This window comes from Eleutherodactylus coqui, chromosome 7 (genome assembly GCF_035609145.1).
Source record: "Eleutherodactylus coqui strain aEleCoq1 chromosome 7, aEleCoq1.hap1, whole genome shotgun sequence".
Classification (NCBI taxonomy): domain Eukaryota; kingdom Metazoa; phylum Chordata; class Amphibia; order Anura; family Eleutherodactylidae; genus Eleutherodactylus; species Eleutherodactylus coqui.
The window spans coordinates 37,784,683-37,801,697 of NC_089843.1; the positions used below are offsets into that span (position 1 = coordinate 37,784,683).

At 49.8% G+C, this 17,015-nt stretch overlaps 1 protein-coding gene across 1 annotated transcript in view; it reads left to right on the forward strand.

Annotated features, from left to right (window-relative positions):
• The first annotated feature begins 1,393 nt into the window (after nucleotides 1–1,393).
• The window catches only part of MAVS (mitochondrial antiviral signaling protein), a 39,365-nt gene continuing 23,743 nt past the window's right edge, over nucleotides 1,394–17,015 (forward strand). The window contains exons 1-2 of the mRNA XM_066572928.1: nucleotides 1,394–1,485; nucleotides 6,593–6,720. Of these exons, the coding sequence (XP_066429025.1) occupies nucleotides 6,598–6,720 (123 nt within the window). The 5' untranslated portion in view covers nucleotides 1,394–1,485; nucleotides 6,593–6,597. The remainder of the gene's footprint in view (nucleotides 1,486–6,592; nucleotides 6,721–17,015) is intronic.

Below are 17,015 nucleotides of genomic sequence, written 5' to 3' on the forward strand. Positions count from 1 at the left end.
TATCCTGAGTTACATCCTGTATTATACTGCAGAGCTGCACTCACTATTATGCTAGGGGAGTCACCGTGTAATATACATTACTTATCCTGTACTGATCCTGAGTTACATCCTGTATTATACTCCAGAGCTGCACTCCCTGCTCTGCTGGTGGAGTCACTGTGTACATGCATTACTTACCCTGTACTGATCCTGAGTTACATCCAGTATTATACTCCAGAGCTGCACTCACTATTCTGCCGGTGGAGTCACTGTGTACATACATTACTTATCCTGTACTGATCCTGAGTTACATCCAGTATTATACTCCAGAGCTGCACTCACTATTCTGCCGGTGGAGTCACTGTGTACATACATTACTTATCCTGTACTGATCCTGAGTTACATCCTGTATTATACTCCAGAGCTGCACTCACTATTCTGCTGGTGGACTCACTGTGTCCATACATTACTTATCCTGTACTGATCCTGAGTTACATCTTGTATTATACTCCAGAGCTGCACTCACTATTCTGCTGGTGGAGTCACTGTGTACATACATTACTTATCCTGCACTGATCCTGACTTACATCCTGTATTATACTCCAGAGCTGCACTCACTATTCTGCTGGTGGAGTCACTGTGTCCATACATTACTTATCCTGTACTGATCCTGAGTTACATCTTGTATTATACTACAGAGCTGCACTCACTATTCTGCTGGTAGAGTCACTGTGTACATACATTACTTACCCTGCACTGATCCTGAGTTACATCCTGTATTATACTCCAGAGCTGCACTCACTATTCTGCTGGTAGAGTCACTGTGTACATACATTACTTATCCTGTACTGATCCTGAGTTACATCCTGTATTATCCTCCAGAGCTGCACTCACTATTCTGCTGGTGGAGTCACTGTATACATACATTACTTATCCTGTACTGATCCTGAGTTACATCTTGTATTATACTCCAGAGCTGCACTCACTATTCTGCTGGTGGAGTCACTGTGTACATACATTACTTATCCTGTACTGATCCTGAGTTACATCCTGTATTATACTTCAGAGCTGCACTCACTATTCTGCTTGTAGAGGCTTTCCTACACAACCAGTGCTCATCTTAGTATATAATACTCTCATCTACAATCTATGACGCTCCAGCTGTGGGGAAACTACAACTCCCGGCTTGCAGTTGTGTAGAAACTGGAAAGCCAAAGGCTGCAGATCATTAGATCAGAGCATAAACCCATGATTGTTCGCTCATCCCTGCAGCTCGTCTGCAGTCAGCGACTTTCAGCTCTGCTAACTTGTGTGCAGCTGGCATTATACTGGCAGGGAGAGAGTTAAGCAATGTAATTGTTGACAGGCACAGGCAGGTGCCAATCCCGGCCCTCTGCTGGTAGCTTTGGGGAGGGCTCTACAGTGTCTGCTCCAGGAAGTCTCTGCAAGTAGGGACGTTGGGTCTCGTGTTAACTAGCAGTTGGCCGGAGACGGACACGACAACAAGTAGGAATGACGTTCTTTACCTTTATAGACCATTAATGCCGCTATTTATCGGACGGCAGTTAGTCGTTTATGTAGTGCACGATGGCTAGAATCCAAGGGCCTCTTAAAGGGGTATTTCCACTATAGACAAGTGCTATGTATCTATAGGATATACTATATATGTTGCACCCCCAGCCTCGGGGGGACCCCGCTTGTAGAGATGCATGGGCCGTGCACCACCAGACTTGTATAGTGTATCCTGTGTATATGACGACGCCGTCTACAGTGGGAAAACCCTTCTAGGAAGCACCGAGGTTTCTGCTATCCTCCCGTTTTGGGTTGTTTCATGGCCTTAAAGGGGTATTCCAGTTATGTAAAGTTTCTGTCAACTGAATGCTAATTAAATGTTATTACAGTCTGCAGTGCGGTTCTACTTTGGACTTTGTGTCCGTCGCTCTATAAACCATTCCCTTCTACACTTCAGACGTGTTTATTCCTGGGTTGTCATGGATACGTCCTGTAGACATTCCAGCACTACAGGTCGGGCACGCTCAGTAAAAACAACTGGGAGCGGCCTTTTTAAAATTTATTTTCAGTTCTCAGGACCAGCCTGCTGACCAAAAGCTGGACAGTGCTCTCTGGGGACGCACACAGGAAGGAAGTACAGAGCAGCCAATCACAGCACAGCTTTCATTTCTTTTACTGCTGAAAGCTGGGCTGTGATTGGTTGCTCTGGGCAGCACAGATTTTCTTTTTGATGCCTTTGCGCTATAACTATTATTTGTAATTCCACTGTATAATTCTCTTGAGCCTATTAAGATATATAGACTGCAGTTGCCATCCTGGGATAGGCGCTCTATTAGTATATCTATATAGTGCCCAAAGCACACCTGGATATGATGGCGCCACCTGTCTCTGGATGGTGAACAATGGAACAGTTGGAGCTGCTGGTGCTTGTCGGACGATCAGACGCTCCTTTCTACTGGTGGTCTGTCGGGGGCATCCTAAGCACTCACAAATCTACTGGTCCCAACACCACCTAACAGTCTGGTCAGAACGGCCCGGTGGGGGACAATTCATCGATACGACCATCCAGCTTCTCACATCCCAATAATGCGCCCCTCTCAGACTCTGGTAACGGGGTGAAATCTCTTCTCTGCATCGTAGAGGGTCTAGTGGTCAGCAAGCTCTACACAAGCAGAAGAAGAGGTCACTACACACAAGGAGCCTCCGAGAGCCTTTTATAGGCCAAGAGGGGAACCACGTTTAGGGCCTCCAGTGACAAGATCTTTCATCTAATCACCACAACTCATCATTTATATATCTGCCGGAGATGGAACTGCAGGACGAGGTTTACAGCAAACTGACAACTTCTTTTAATGGTGGAGTGTTTTTAACAAAGAGTGTATATATGTACACACACAAAGCAACTTTGATTAATTCAACGCCTTCATCAGTTTATTTGCCTTAGCCACAGCTGTCTGGCGTTGGTTTCTAAACTTTTCACCAACATCCCAATGTTCCTTTTAGTTTCACTTTTAGGTCTCACGTCCACGGGCGGGGCAGGTTCCGTGGGCCCGAGCCCCACCGCAGGATCCCACACTGCCCACGGCATGAGGACATTACTCATCATTTCGGATCCTCTGCTTGGCGTGCGGGTCGTCCGTCTTCTCCTCCATGTATGTGGGCAGGCACGCCGACTGGCACACCCCCGCACATGCGCAGTGGAGATTTTTTAAAAATCTCCTGCTTTTGCACACGATCCGCAGCACGCCTGCAGTGACAGCTGCGGGTGTGCCGCGGATCAGACGGCCTCCATTGACTTCAATAGAAGCTGTCCATGAGGGATCTGCAGCAAAATGGGGCATGCTGCGATTTGTTTTCCAGACCAGAAGGTCCGCAAAATAAATCTGCATGCTTTAATTAAGTTGTGGGCTCCCAGGATTGTCTTTGGGCGGTTTGAACTGCGGATCATCCACACGGGTGCCCCACGTGGATTCCGGAATTCAAACCCGCCTGTGGACATAAGCCCTTACTCTGTATGAATTAGTTATCTTGTAACTAGAGATGAGCGAGCATAATCGCTAAGGCAAACTACTCGAGCGAGTAGTGCCTTATGCGAGTGCCTGCCCGCTCATCTCTAAAGATTCGGGTGCCGGCGGGGGAGAGCTGTGAGTTGCGGGAGTGAGCGGGGGGGAGAGAGTGAGAGAGAGATCTCCCCTCCGTTCCTCCCCACTCTCCACCGCCGCTCCCCGCCCGTCTTAAGAGACGAGCGGGCAGGTACTCGCATAAGGCACTACTCGTTAGAGTAATTTGCCTTAGCGAATACACTCGCTCATCTCTACTTGTAACCTTAAGTATTATAGTTGTCCGAATAATAGCTTAAAGGAGCGATTGCAGATGACTATCAGCCCATGTACACACGGCCCCTGGCAGGCTGAGAAGTCACTCAGTTGTTGCTAGCCAATTCATTTCAGCTCACTGAAAAGGAACGACTGCTGAATGACGTCTCGCTCCGTGTAAACAGGAGTTGCCCAATGTTTGACTGACTGCCTGTACTCTATGAATGGAGGTAGGCGACTGGTATAAGAGTTAGGAAATGTCTGGCCAGACAAGGTTTTCTTTTACAAAATCAGCTATTTGCCAGCATTATCAGGAGCCCCAGTCAGACGTCCCTTTTACTATAGTTTGCAAACATTGAAATGGTATTCTGTAAGTCATCTATGAGGTCATTAAAGGGGTATTTTGGCTATAGCAAGTGACAACATATTGCTAAGAATGTGAGGGTCTGACTACTGGGACCCCATTGCTTGCTGGAATGAACGGGCTGTGGCATTTTGTGAAGCATTGTGCCTCCTTCTAAATTTTCCCTTACCCAATACTATGGCTGTCTGGGCGCTGTACATGCATTAGAGTTCTATGCACCGTGGTACTGTGGAGAGAAAACACCAAAAGGATGCCTCTCCCTACAGAATGTAGGTGAGATCAAAAAGGGTCCTTGCAATTAGCAAGTTAGAGCATATCCCAGCAATTAAAGGTGTAATTTGAAGCAGTTGGGCCCCAATACAAAATCTGAAACTGGGTCACCATGCTATATTCATAGTACTGATCTCATATGGGAAAAGAGATCTCTCTCTTGAGGCTCCAGGGTCCGGATGCAACCACCTCTTCTGGATGATTGACAGATGAATGGTTGGTTGTATGGATAGATGATGGACAGAAAAATTGATGGCTGGTTGTTAAGATGGATGAACAGATGAGGAAATATATGGATAGACCTCAGAATAGACGGACGGGTGGACAGATAAGGAGATGTTTGGGTAGAAAGAAGACTAGACAGATGGGTGGACAGATGAAGAGACGTATGGGTAGACAGAAGACTAGATGGACTGCTGGACAGATGAGGAGATGTATAGCTAAACAGCAGACTAGATGGATGGTTGGACAGATAAGGAGACGTATGAGTAAACAGAAGGGTAGACAGATGAGGAGACGTATGGGTATACAGAAGACTAGATGGACGGGTGGACAGATGAGGAGACGTATGGGTAGACAGAAGACTAGATGGACGGGTGTACAGATGAGGAGACGTATGGGTAGACAGAAGACTAGACGGACGGCTGGGCAGATAAGGAGACGTATGAGTAGACATAAGACTAGACGAATGGCTGGACAGATAAGGAGATGTATAGATAGACAGAAAACTAGACGGACGGCTGGGCAGATAAGGAGATGTATGGGTAGACAGAAGAGTAGATGAAAGGCTGGACAGATGAGGAGACGTATGGGTAGACAGAAGACTAGATGGACGGGTGGACAGATGAGGAGACGTATGCGTAGACTGAAGACTAGACGGACGGGTGGACAGATAAGGAGACGTATAGGTAGACAGAAGACTAGACGGATGGCTGGGCAGATAAGGAGATGTATGGATAGACATAAGACTAGACGAATGGCTGGACAGATAAGGAGACGTATGGGTAGATATAAGACTAGACGAATGGCTGGACAGATAAGGAGACGTATTGGTAGACAGAAAAGTAGAGGAAAGGCTGGACAGATCAGGAGACGTGTGGGTAGACAGAATACTAGACGGACCGGTGGACAGATGAGATGCATGGGTAGACAAAATACTAGACGGACCGGTGGACAGATGAGATGTATGGGTAGACAGAAGACTAGACGGACCGGTGGACAGATGAGGAGATATATCGGTAGACAGAAGACTAGACGGACTGCTGGACAGATGAGGAGACGTATGGGTAGACAGAAGACTAGACGGATGGCTGGACAGGTAAGGAGACATATTGGTAGACAGAAGGGTAGACAGATGAGGAAACGTATGGGTAGACAGAAGACTAGACGGATGGGTGGACAGATGAAGAAATGTGTGGGTATACAGAAGACTAGATGGATGGGTGGACAGATGAGGAGATGTATGGGTAGACAGAACAGTAGACGTATGGGTAGACAGAAGACTAAACGGACGGCTGGACAGATAAGGAGACATATGGGTAGACAGATGAGGAGACGTATGGGTAGACAGAAGATGAGACAGACGGGTGGATAGATGAGGAGAGGTATGGGTAGATAGAAGACTAGACAAACGGCTTGACAGATAAGGAGATACATAGGTAGACAGAAGACAAGACGAACGGCTTGACAGATGAGAAGACGTATGGGTAGACAGAAGACTAGACAAACGGCTGGACAGATAAGGAGATAAGGAGACGTATGAGTAGACAGAAGACTAGACAAACGGCTGGACAGATGAGGAGATGTATGGGTAGATAGAAGACTAGAGGGACGGGTGGACAGATGAGGAGACGTATGGGTAGACAGAAGACTAGACGGACGGGTGGACAGATGAGGAGACGTATGGGTAGATAGAAGACTAGAGGGACGGGTGGACAGATGAGGAGACGTATGGGTAGACAGAAGACTAGACGGACCGGTGGGCAGATGAGGAAATGTGTGGGTAGACAGAAGACTAGACGGACCGGTGGGCAGATGAGGAGATGTGTGGGTAGACAGAAGCCTTGACGGAAGGGGGCATTGCTAAATGAAGGAAGGAATGGATGGATTGATTGATTTGTGACTCCATTGACTTTCTTCTTTTTTTTCCTAGGGTGAATGATGGGTTTTGCGGAGGATGAATTCATGAAGTATCTGCAACGAAATTTTAGTCGTCTGCAAATGATACAAATTAATGAGCTCTTACCCCACATGACGGACTGCCTCTCCATGTATTCTGTGGTAAGAGTTACATTCCAGTTCAGTCACCAAACTAGGTCCTTGCTACCCTTGTAACCTTGCAGCTCATCCTGCTGTGATTTCCTTGACCTGATCTTCAGTTACATAATGTCCTGTATCATTTGTACATCATCTTCTTCCAGAGCTCCTTTCAGAATTCTGCTTGCTTCCAGTTAGATCTAATCTCTCATCTTCCAGCAACCACCTGCTGTGTGTGTCTACAATTAGTTCCGATAGCTGCCAATAACTATATAGATGCTGCGGTCATACGTCTAAGCAGCCAGCCAGAGGGCGGGCACTCATTCCACTTCTCATCAGCTCCCTCCTGTGATGTAATATTAGTGTGCAGATGGGCCAACATGGCAGCCTAGAGCCTAGTGAAGGCTTACAGGGCTACTGTGTATAAATGTCTGTGGCAGGACTTAATGGGCAACAGTACTATATAGTGCTATTTTGAAATACTGCAGTACAAGCATTCAAGAGAGTTCACGTTTCATAAAAGATGAAGAAAAAGAGTTAATAAAATGTTTAAAAACCTAAAAAAAATAAGTTCCCCCAAAAATTACTTTTCCAATTAAAAAATCAAAATTGTGGCAAAAAAACCATATTTGGTTCCACTGTGTTCTTAAAAGTTTGAACGATTAACCCGTTTAGGACCAGCCACAGTAAATTTACGGCGGCTGGTCCTGATCTTAGAGCACCACCGATAGTAAAATTACGGCGGTGCTCGAAGTCTCCTGCCTCTGCAATCAGTCAGAGGCAGGAACGGGTTATCAGTAGAGATGAGCGAACGTGTTCTTCCGAGCTTGATATTCGTGCGAATATTAGGGTGTTCGGGATGTTCGTTATTCGTAACGAACACCATGCGGTGTTCTGGTTACTTTCACTTCCTTCCCTGAGACGTTAGCGCGCTTTTTTTGGCCAATTGAAAGACAGGGAAGGCATTACAACTTCCCCCTGTGACGTTCAAGCCCTATACCACCCCCCTGCTGTGAGTGGCTGGGAAGATCAGGTGTCACCCGAACATAAAAGTCGGCCCCTCCCGCGGTTCGCCTCAGATGCCGTGTGAGTTAGATGAGGGACAGTGCTGTTTATACCGGAGCTGCTGTAGGGAAAGAATTGGTAGTTAGTGTAGGCTTCAAGACCCCCCAAAGGTCCTTATTAGGGCCACTGATAGCTGTGTGTTGCCTGCTGTTAGCAGTGCCATTTTTTTTTTCTCAAAATCGGCTCTGCAGAGCGTTGCACCCGGCATTAGGGACAGAAGTGCTGCATAGGCAGGGAGAGTGTTAGGAGTGAGTGTAGCCTTCAAGAACCTCAACGGTCCTTTCTAGGGCCATATTTATCCGTGTGCAGTACTGTCCAGGCTGCTGTTAGCTGTGCTGCATTTTTTTTTGCTTCTCAAAATCGCCTCTGCAGAGCATTCCACCCTCCATTGATACTGCAGGGAAAGAATTGTGTAGGCAGGGCGACAACACAGTTGTTATTCATTGAATATACACAGTGCGGCCTTTTGCTTGTAAACCAAGTGAAAATAATTCTATTTGTCCTGCCTCTGTCCGTCCTAAGGGCGGTGGACACGTGTCGGCTGCGTGTGCAACCTGTAAAAATCATACGCACCCAGCTACGTTTTACTCCTGGCTTCGCCATTTGCTTTCCTTAATTGGGAAAAAAAATACCTGCTCTGCCACAGTTAATAACTCTGCTACCCTCACGTTCTGTGACACATTAGCAGGAAAACAGCACAGTTATTAAACTTCTCATGTTCATAGAATATACGCAGTGCTGCCTTTTGGTGCAAAAAAACGGAAAATAATTCTATTTGTCCCGCCTCTGTCCGTACTAACGCCGGTGGATACGTGTCGGCTGCGTGTGCAACCTGTAAAAATCAGACGCACCCAGCTACGTTTTACTCCTGGCTTCGCCATTTGCTTTCCTTAATTGGGAAAAAAAATACCTGCTCTGCCACAGTTAATAACTCTGCTACCCTCACATTCTGTGACACATTAGCAGGAAAACAGCACAGTTATTAAACTTAGATTATTCATTCACTAGAGGCAGTGGGGCCTTTCGTTTTCAAAAAAGGGAAAAAATTATATTTGGCCTGCAGTCTTGCGCCAATTTATTAGCTGCCTGTGAAATCAAATCACTGGTAATACAGCATGCTGAGGGGTAGGGGTAGGCCTAGAGGACGTGGACGCGGCCGAGGACGCGGAGGGCCAAGTCAGGGTGTGGGCACAGGCCAAGCTCCTGATCCAGGTGTGTCGCAGCCGACTGCTGCGCGATTAGGAGAGAGGCACGTTTCTGGTGTCCCCACATTCATCGCCCAATTAATGGGTCCACGCGGGAGACGGTTATTAGAAAATGAGCAGTGTGAGCAGGTCCTGTCCTGGATGGCAGAAAGTGCTTCGAGCAACCTATCGTCTACCCGCAGTTCTGCGCCGTCCACTGCTGCCAATCCGAATCCTCTGTCTGCTGCTCCTCCTTCCTCCCCGCCTCCTCACTCCACTACAATAACACCTGCTCAGGAGCGGGAACACTCCCAGGAACTGTTCTCGGGCCCCTGCTTAGATTGGGCAGCAGCGGTTCCTCTCCCACCAGAGGAGTTTATCGTCACTGATGCCCAACCATTCGAAAGTTCCCGGGGTCCGGGGGAAGAGGCTGGGGACTTCCGCCAACTGTCTCAACAACTTTCTGTGGGTGAGGAGGACGATGACGATCAGACACAGTTGTCTTGCAGTGAGGTAGTAGTAAGGGCAGTAAGTCCGAGGGAGCAGCGCACAGAGGATTCGGAGGAAGAGCAGCAGGACGATGAGGTGACTGACCCCACCTGGTGTGCAACGCTTACTCAGGAGGACAGGTCTTCAGAGGGGGAGTCAAGTGCATCAGCAGGGCAGGTTGCAAGAGGCAGTGCGGTGGCCAGGGGTAGAGGCAGGGCCAGACCGAATAATCCACCAAGTGTTTCCCAAAGCGCCCCCTCGCGCCATGCCACCCTGCAGAGGCCGAGGTGCTCTAAGGTCTGGCAGTTTTTCACAGAGACGCCTGACGACCGACGAACAGTGGTGTGCAACCTTTGTCGCGCAAAGCTCAGCCGGGGAGCCACCACCACCAGCCTCACCACCATGCGCAGACATATGATGGCCAAGCACCCCGCAAGGTGGGACGAAGGCCGTTCAGCGCCTCCGGTTTGCACCCCTGCCTCTCCCCCTGTGCCCCAACCTGCCACTGAGATGCAACCCCCCTCTCAGGACACAGGCACTACCGTCTCCTGGCCTGCACCCACACCCTCACCTCCGCTGTCCTCGGCCCCATCCAGCAGTGTAGTTCAGCGCACCGTCCAGCCGTCGCTTGCGCAACTGTTGGAGCGCAAGCGCAAGTACGCCGCCACGCACCCGCACGCTCAAACGTTAACCGTCCGCATAGCAAAATTCATCAGCCTTGAGATGCTGCCGTATAGGGTTGTGGAAACGGAGTCCTTCAAAAGTATCATGGAGGCGGCGGCCCCGCGCTACTCAGTTCCCAGTCGCCACTACTTTTCCCGATGTGCCGTCCCAGCCCTGCACGACCACGTCTCCCGCAACATTGTACGCGCCCTCACCAACGCGGTTACTGCCACGGTCCACTTAACTACGGACACGTGGACAAGCACAGGCGGGCAGGGCCACTACATCTCCCTGACGGCACATTGGGTGAATTTAGTGGAGGCTGGGACAGAGTCAGAGCCTGGGACCGCTCACGTCCTACCCACCCCCAGAATTGCGGGCCCCAGCTCGGTGGTGGTATCTGCGGAGGTGTATGCTTCCTCCACTAAAGCACCCTCCTCCTCCTCCTCCTCCTCCTCTGTCTCGCAATCAAGATGTGTTAGCAGCAGCATGTCGCCAGCAGTCGGTGTCGCGCGGTGTGGCAGCACAGCGGTGGGCAAGCGTCAGCAGGCCGTGCTGAAACTACTCAGCTTAGGCGATAAGAGGCACACGGCCCACGAACTGCTGCAGGGTCTGACACAGCAGACCGACCGCTGGCTTGCGCCGCTGAGCCTCCAACCGGGCATGGTCGTGTGTGACAACGGCCGTAACCTGGTGGCGGCTCTGCAGCTCGGCAGCCTCACGCACGTGCCATGCCTGGCCCACGTCTTTAATTTGGTGGTTCAGCGGTTTCTGAAAAGCTACCCACGCTTGTCAGACCTGCTCGTAAAGGCGCGCCGGCTCTGCGCACATTTTCGCAAGTCCCACACGGACGCTGCCACCCTGCGCACCCTGCAACATCACTTTAAGCTGCCAGTGCACCGACTGCTGTGCGACGTGCCCACACGGTGGAACTCTACGCTCCACATGTTGGCCAGGCTCTATGAACAACGTAGAGCTATAGTCGAATACCAACTCCAACATGGGCGGCGCAGTGGGAGTCAGCCTCCTCAATTCCTTTCAGAAGAGTGGGCCTGGTTGGCAGACATCTGCCATGTCCTTGGTAATTTTGAGGAGTCTACCCAGGTGGTGAGCGGCGATGCTACAATCATTAGCGTCACCATTCCTCTGCTATGCATCTTGAGAAATTCCCTGCAAACCATAAAGGCAGCTGCTTTGCGCTCGGAAACGGGGGCGGGGGAAGACAGTATGCCGCTGGATAGTCAGGGCACCCTCCTGTCTATTTCTCAGCGCGTACAGGAGGAGGAGGAGGAGCATGAGGAGGATGAGGAGGAGGGGGAAGAGACAGCTTGGGCCGCTGCTGACGGTACACCGGCTGATTGCCTGTCATCCTTTCAGCGTGTATGGCCTGAGGAGGAGGAGGAGGAGGAGGAGGATCCTGAAAGTGATCTTCCTAGTGAAGACAGCCATGTGTTGCGTACAGGTACCCTGGCACACATGGCTGACTTCATGTTAGGATGCCTTTCTCGTGACCCTCGCGTTGCACGCATTCTGGCCACGACGGATTACTGGGTGTACACACTGCTCGATCCACGGTATAAGGAGAACCTGCCCACTCTGATTCCCGAAGAGGAAAGGGGTTCGAGAGTGTTGCTATACCACAGGACCCTTGCGGACAAGCTGATGGTAAAATTCCCAGCCGACAGCGCTAGTGGCAGAAGGCGCAGTACCGAGGGCAAGGTAGCAGGGGATGTGCGTAGATCGAGCAGCATGTACATCCCAGGCAGTGCAACAGTCTTTAAGGGCCTGGCCAGCTTTATGGCTCCCCACCAAGACTGTGTCACCGCTCCCCAGTCACGGCTGAGTCGGCGGGAGCACTGTAAAAGGATGGTGAGGGAGTACGTAGCGGATCGCACGACCATCCTTGGTGACGCCTCTGCCCCCTACAACTACTGGGTGTCGAAGCTGGACACGTGGCCTGAACTAGCGCTGTATGCCCTGGAGGTGCTTGCTTGTCCTGCGGCTAGCGTCTTGTCGGAGAGGGTGTTTAGTGCGGCTGGGGGAATCATCACAGATAAGCGTAGCCGCTTGTCAACCGACAGTGCCGACAGGCTAACACTCATCAAGATGAACAAAGGCTGGATTTCCCCAGACTTCTGTTCTCCACCAGCGGACAGCAGCGATACGTAAGCAATACGTAGGCTGCACCCGCGGATGGAAGCTACGTTCTCTCTCACCATCCAAAACGGGGACATTTCTGCTTCATCAATCTGTGTCTAATATTCCTCCTCCTCCTCCTCCTGCTCCTCCTCCTGAAACCTCACGTAATCACGCTGAACGGCAATTTTTCTTAGGGCCACAAGGCTTACTCAAATAATTTTTCTGAACAATTTTTATAAGTTTCAATGCGCTTAAAAGCGTTGGAACTTTAACTTGAACCAATTTTTCGTTACACTGGGCTGCCTCCAGGCCTAGTTACCACTTAAGCCACATTAACCAAAGCGATTAATGGGTTTCACCTGCCCTCTTGGCTGGCCATGGCCAATTTTTGGGATGTACATTAGTACTGTTGATACAGCAATTTTTGTGGGCCCTCGCCTACAGTGTAATCAAATTAATTTTTGGCCCACCTGCATTCCAGCTGACATTACCTCAGCTGTGTTGGGCAATGCAATGGGATATTTTTGTGTACCGCCGGTGGGTTCCAGGGAGCCACCCATGCTGTAGGTGCACATGGAGTTTTTAACACATCTGTACACTTGTAAAGAACCCCAGTCTGACTGGGGCATGCAGTGTGGGCCGAAGCCCACCTGTATTACGCACGACATTACTACCTCAGCTGTGTTGGGCAATGCAATGGGATATTTCTATGTACCGCCGGTGGCTTCCTGGCACCCACCCAGGCAGTGGGTCCACAGGGAGTTTAACCTACACGTGTCCACTTCTAAAGAACCCCAGTCTGACTGGGGCATGCAGTGTGGGCCGAAGCCCACCTGCATTATGCACGACATTACTACCTCAGCTGTGTTGGGCAATGCAATGGGATATTTTTGTGTACCGCCGGTGGGTTCCAGGGAGCCACCCATGCTGTAGGTGCACATGGAGTTTTTAACACATCTGTACACTTGTAAAGAACCCCAGTCTGACTGGGGCATGCAGTGTGGGCCGAAGCCCACCTGTATTACGCACGACATTACTACCTCAGCTGTGTTGGGCAATGCAATGGGATATTTCTATGTACCGCCGGTGGCTTCCTGGCACCCACCCAGGCAGTGGGTCCACAGGGAGTTTAACCTACACGTGTCCACTTCTAAAGAACCCCAGTCTGACTGGGGCATGCAGTGTGGGCCGAAGCCCACCTGCATTATGCACGACATTACTACCTCAGCTGTGTTGGGCAATGCAATGGGATATTTTTGTGTACCGCCGGTGGGTTCCAGGGAGCCACCCATGCTGTAGGTGCACATGGAGTTTTTAACACATCTGTACACTTGTAAAGAACCCCAGTCTGACTGGGGCATGCAGTGTGGGCCGAAGCCCACCTGTATTACGCACAACATTACTACCTCAGCTGTGTTGGGCAATGCAATGGGATATTTCTATGTACCGCCGGTGGCTTCCTGGCACCCACCCAGGCAGTGGGTCCACAGGGAGTTTAACCTACATGTGTCCACTTCTAAAGAACCCCAGTCTGACTGGGGCATGCAGTGTGGGCCGAAGCCCACCTGCATTATGCACGACATTACTACCTCAGCTGTGTTGGGCAATGCAATGGGATATTTCTATGTACCGCCGGTGGCTTCCTGGCACCCACCCAGGCAGTGGGTCCACAGGGAGTTTAACCTACATGTGTCCACTTCTAAAGAACCCCAGTCTGACTGGGGCATGCAGTGTGGGCCGAAGCCCACCTGTATTACACACAACATTACTACCTCAGCTGTGTTGGGCAATGCAATGGGATATTTCTATGTACCGCCGGTGGCTTCCTGGCACCCACCCAGGCAGTGGGTCCACAGGGAGTTTAACCTACATGTGTCCACTTGTAAAGAACCCCAGTCTGACTGGGGCATGCAGTGTGGGCCGAAGCCCACCTGTATTACGCACGACATTACTACCTCAGCTGTGTTGGGCAATGCAATGGGATATTTCTATGTACCGCCGGTGGCTTCCTGGCACCCACCCATGCTGTCGGGCCACAGGGACTTCACAATAGGGAGTTGTACCTGCCTGTGTCTATGAATTAAAAAGCCCGGTCTAACTGGGGCATGCAGACACCTTGACAGAATGAATAGTGTGTGGCACATAGGTTCCCCATTGCTATGCCCACGTGTGCAGCTCCTGATGGCGGTGGCACAGGATTCTATTTCTCATTGCTTCTGTACAGCATTGTGGGCTATCGACCCGCCACTTTTAAAGAGGGTCGCTGCCTAGCCGTGCCAACCCTCTGCAGTGTGTGCCTGCGGTTCCTCCTCATGGCAGACGCACTTCTAAATAGACATGAGGGTGGTGTGGCATGAGGGCAGCTGAAGGCTGTGCAGGGACACTTTGGTGTGCGCTGTGGGGGGGAGGGGGGGCGGTTGGTCAGCATGTAACCCAGGAGAAGTGGCAGCGGAGTGTCATCCAGGCAGTGATTGTGCTTTGTTGTAGCTAGTGTGGTGCTTAGCAAAGGTATGCCATGCTAATGAGGGCTTTTCAGAAGTAAAAGTTGTTGGGAGGGGGGGGGGCCCACTCTTGCCGGTATTGTGGCTTAATAGTGGGACCTGTGAACTTGAGATGCAGCCCAACATGTAGCCCCTCGCCTGCCCTATCCGTTTCTGTGTCATTCCCATCACTTTCTTGAATTGCCCAGATTTTCACACATGAAAACCTTAGCGAGCATCGGCGAAATACAAAAACGCTCTGGTCGCCCATTGACTTCAATGGGGTTCGTTGTTCGAAACGAACCCTCGAGCATCGCGGGAAGTTCGTTCCGAATAACGAGCACCCGAACATTTTGGTGTTCGCTCATCTCTAGTTATCAGCTGTTAGTGACAGCTGATAACCCGGAGCAGAAGGCATAAGGGGTTTTTAACCCTTCCTGCCTTCTGCTTCCCTGATATACAGTGCTTGAGCACTGTATGGGGAAAGTGAAAGTAAGATGTCTTTCACTACGGGAGCCTCGGGGGGTCATGTGACCTCCCAGGATTCCCTGCTAGTGCAGAGCTGGAGGGTCAGACTAGACCCTGGCAGCTCTGCAGGTGACTAATGTCACCACAGGGGTGGCTTTCCCCTGTAACTAGGGCTCCTATGGACGCCCCAGCTACAGTGGGAAAGTGTCAAATAAGGAAAAAAAAATGTGAATGTCCCCCAGAGGTCTTATATGACGTCATGGGGGACACAGATAGTAAAAAACACAATTACATACATCAGTCAGACAAAATAACAGAATAAAACAACAATACATACATAAGAAAGAGAATAACACAAAGCAGACGCCAACAAAAACCGTCGCCGTATGCGCCCTATAAACCAAAACCATACATACTATATATCAAAACGTCCGAAATAAATAGAGGAACCCATTCCCATACTTTATTTTAGTGTAAATATAAAAATAATTTTAAAAAAAATTATAAATGTTAAAAAAACGATTTTTTTTTAGCTTTTTACCCCCAATAAAACTAAAAAACGGGAAAAAAAGTCAGTGAAAAAGATATAAAAAAAATAGTCCTATATGTCACGGAAAAACAAACGCAGCAAAAATAATTTTGGTAGCTAAAGGAAAAAAAAGAGCAGTAAAACCGCCACATAGGTAAAATCCCTAAAAAGTGTCTGGTCCTTAAAGGGGTTGTCCCGAGAAAGCAAGTGGGGGTATACACTTCTGTATGGCCATATTAATGCACTTTGTAATGTACATCGTGCATTAAATATGAGCCATACAGAAGTTATTCACTTACCTGTTCCGTTGCTAGCGTCCTCGTCTCCATGGTGCCGTCTAATTTCAGCGTCTAATCTCCCTATTAGACGCGCTTGCGCAGAAGGGTCTTCTCTCTACTCTTGGGTCTCGGCACGAGCGGTGTCCTGGCTCCGCCCCCTTCTACGCGTCATCGCGTAGCTCCGCCCTGTCACGTGTGCCGATTCCAGCCAATCAGGAGTCTGGAATCGGCAATGGACCGCACAGAGCCCACGGTGCACCATGGGAGAAGACCCGCGGTGCATCGTGGGTGAAGATCCCGGCGGCCATCTTAGTAAGGTAAGGAAGAAGTCGCCGCAGCGCAGGGATTCGGGTAAGTACTAAACTTTTTTTTTTTAACACATGCATTGGGTTTGTCTCGCGCCGAACGGGGGGCCTATTGAATAAAAAAAAAACCCCGTTTCGGCGCGGGACAACCCCTTTAAGGTACAAAACAGCTTGGTCCTTAAGGGGTTAAAGAGTAACTGAACTTTTTTAAAACAGAGCAACTTGTCAAAAAAGTTTGGTCAGTGTGGGTGTGGAGACCCCCTGCTGAATGCTGAAACGAAGGAGCTGCAATGAAGCACTGTGCCACTTTAGCTGTCTTCACTGCCTGTCGGCTCCTTAAGCAGCTGAGGACTATCACATAGACTTCAATAGACATTTATGCATCCTCCTTTAGCTGCCAAGGGGAGCAGACAGACAGGTAAGATAGCGGAAGTGACCCAGTGCTTGGGTGTGCGCTGCAGGCCTTTCATTTCAGCAATCAGCAGGGATCTCAACACTCAGACCTCCACTGATCAAAACTCTTGACGTGTCGCTCTGACATCAAAAGTTTTTAACAAGTTACATTGTATGGTATGTTAAAGGATACCATCAAAAAATACAACTCGCCCCACAAAAAACAAGCAGATTTTGATGGCCCTGCTGATTGTGGTGCGGAATCTAGCACGCGTTATGGTGCAGATTGCGGGCTAATTCCACCTCAGTGAAGGCCCCCTAAGGCC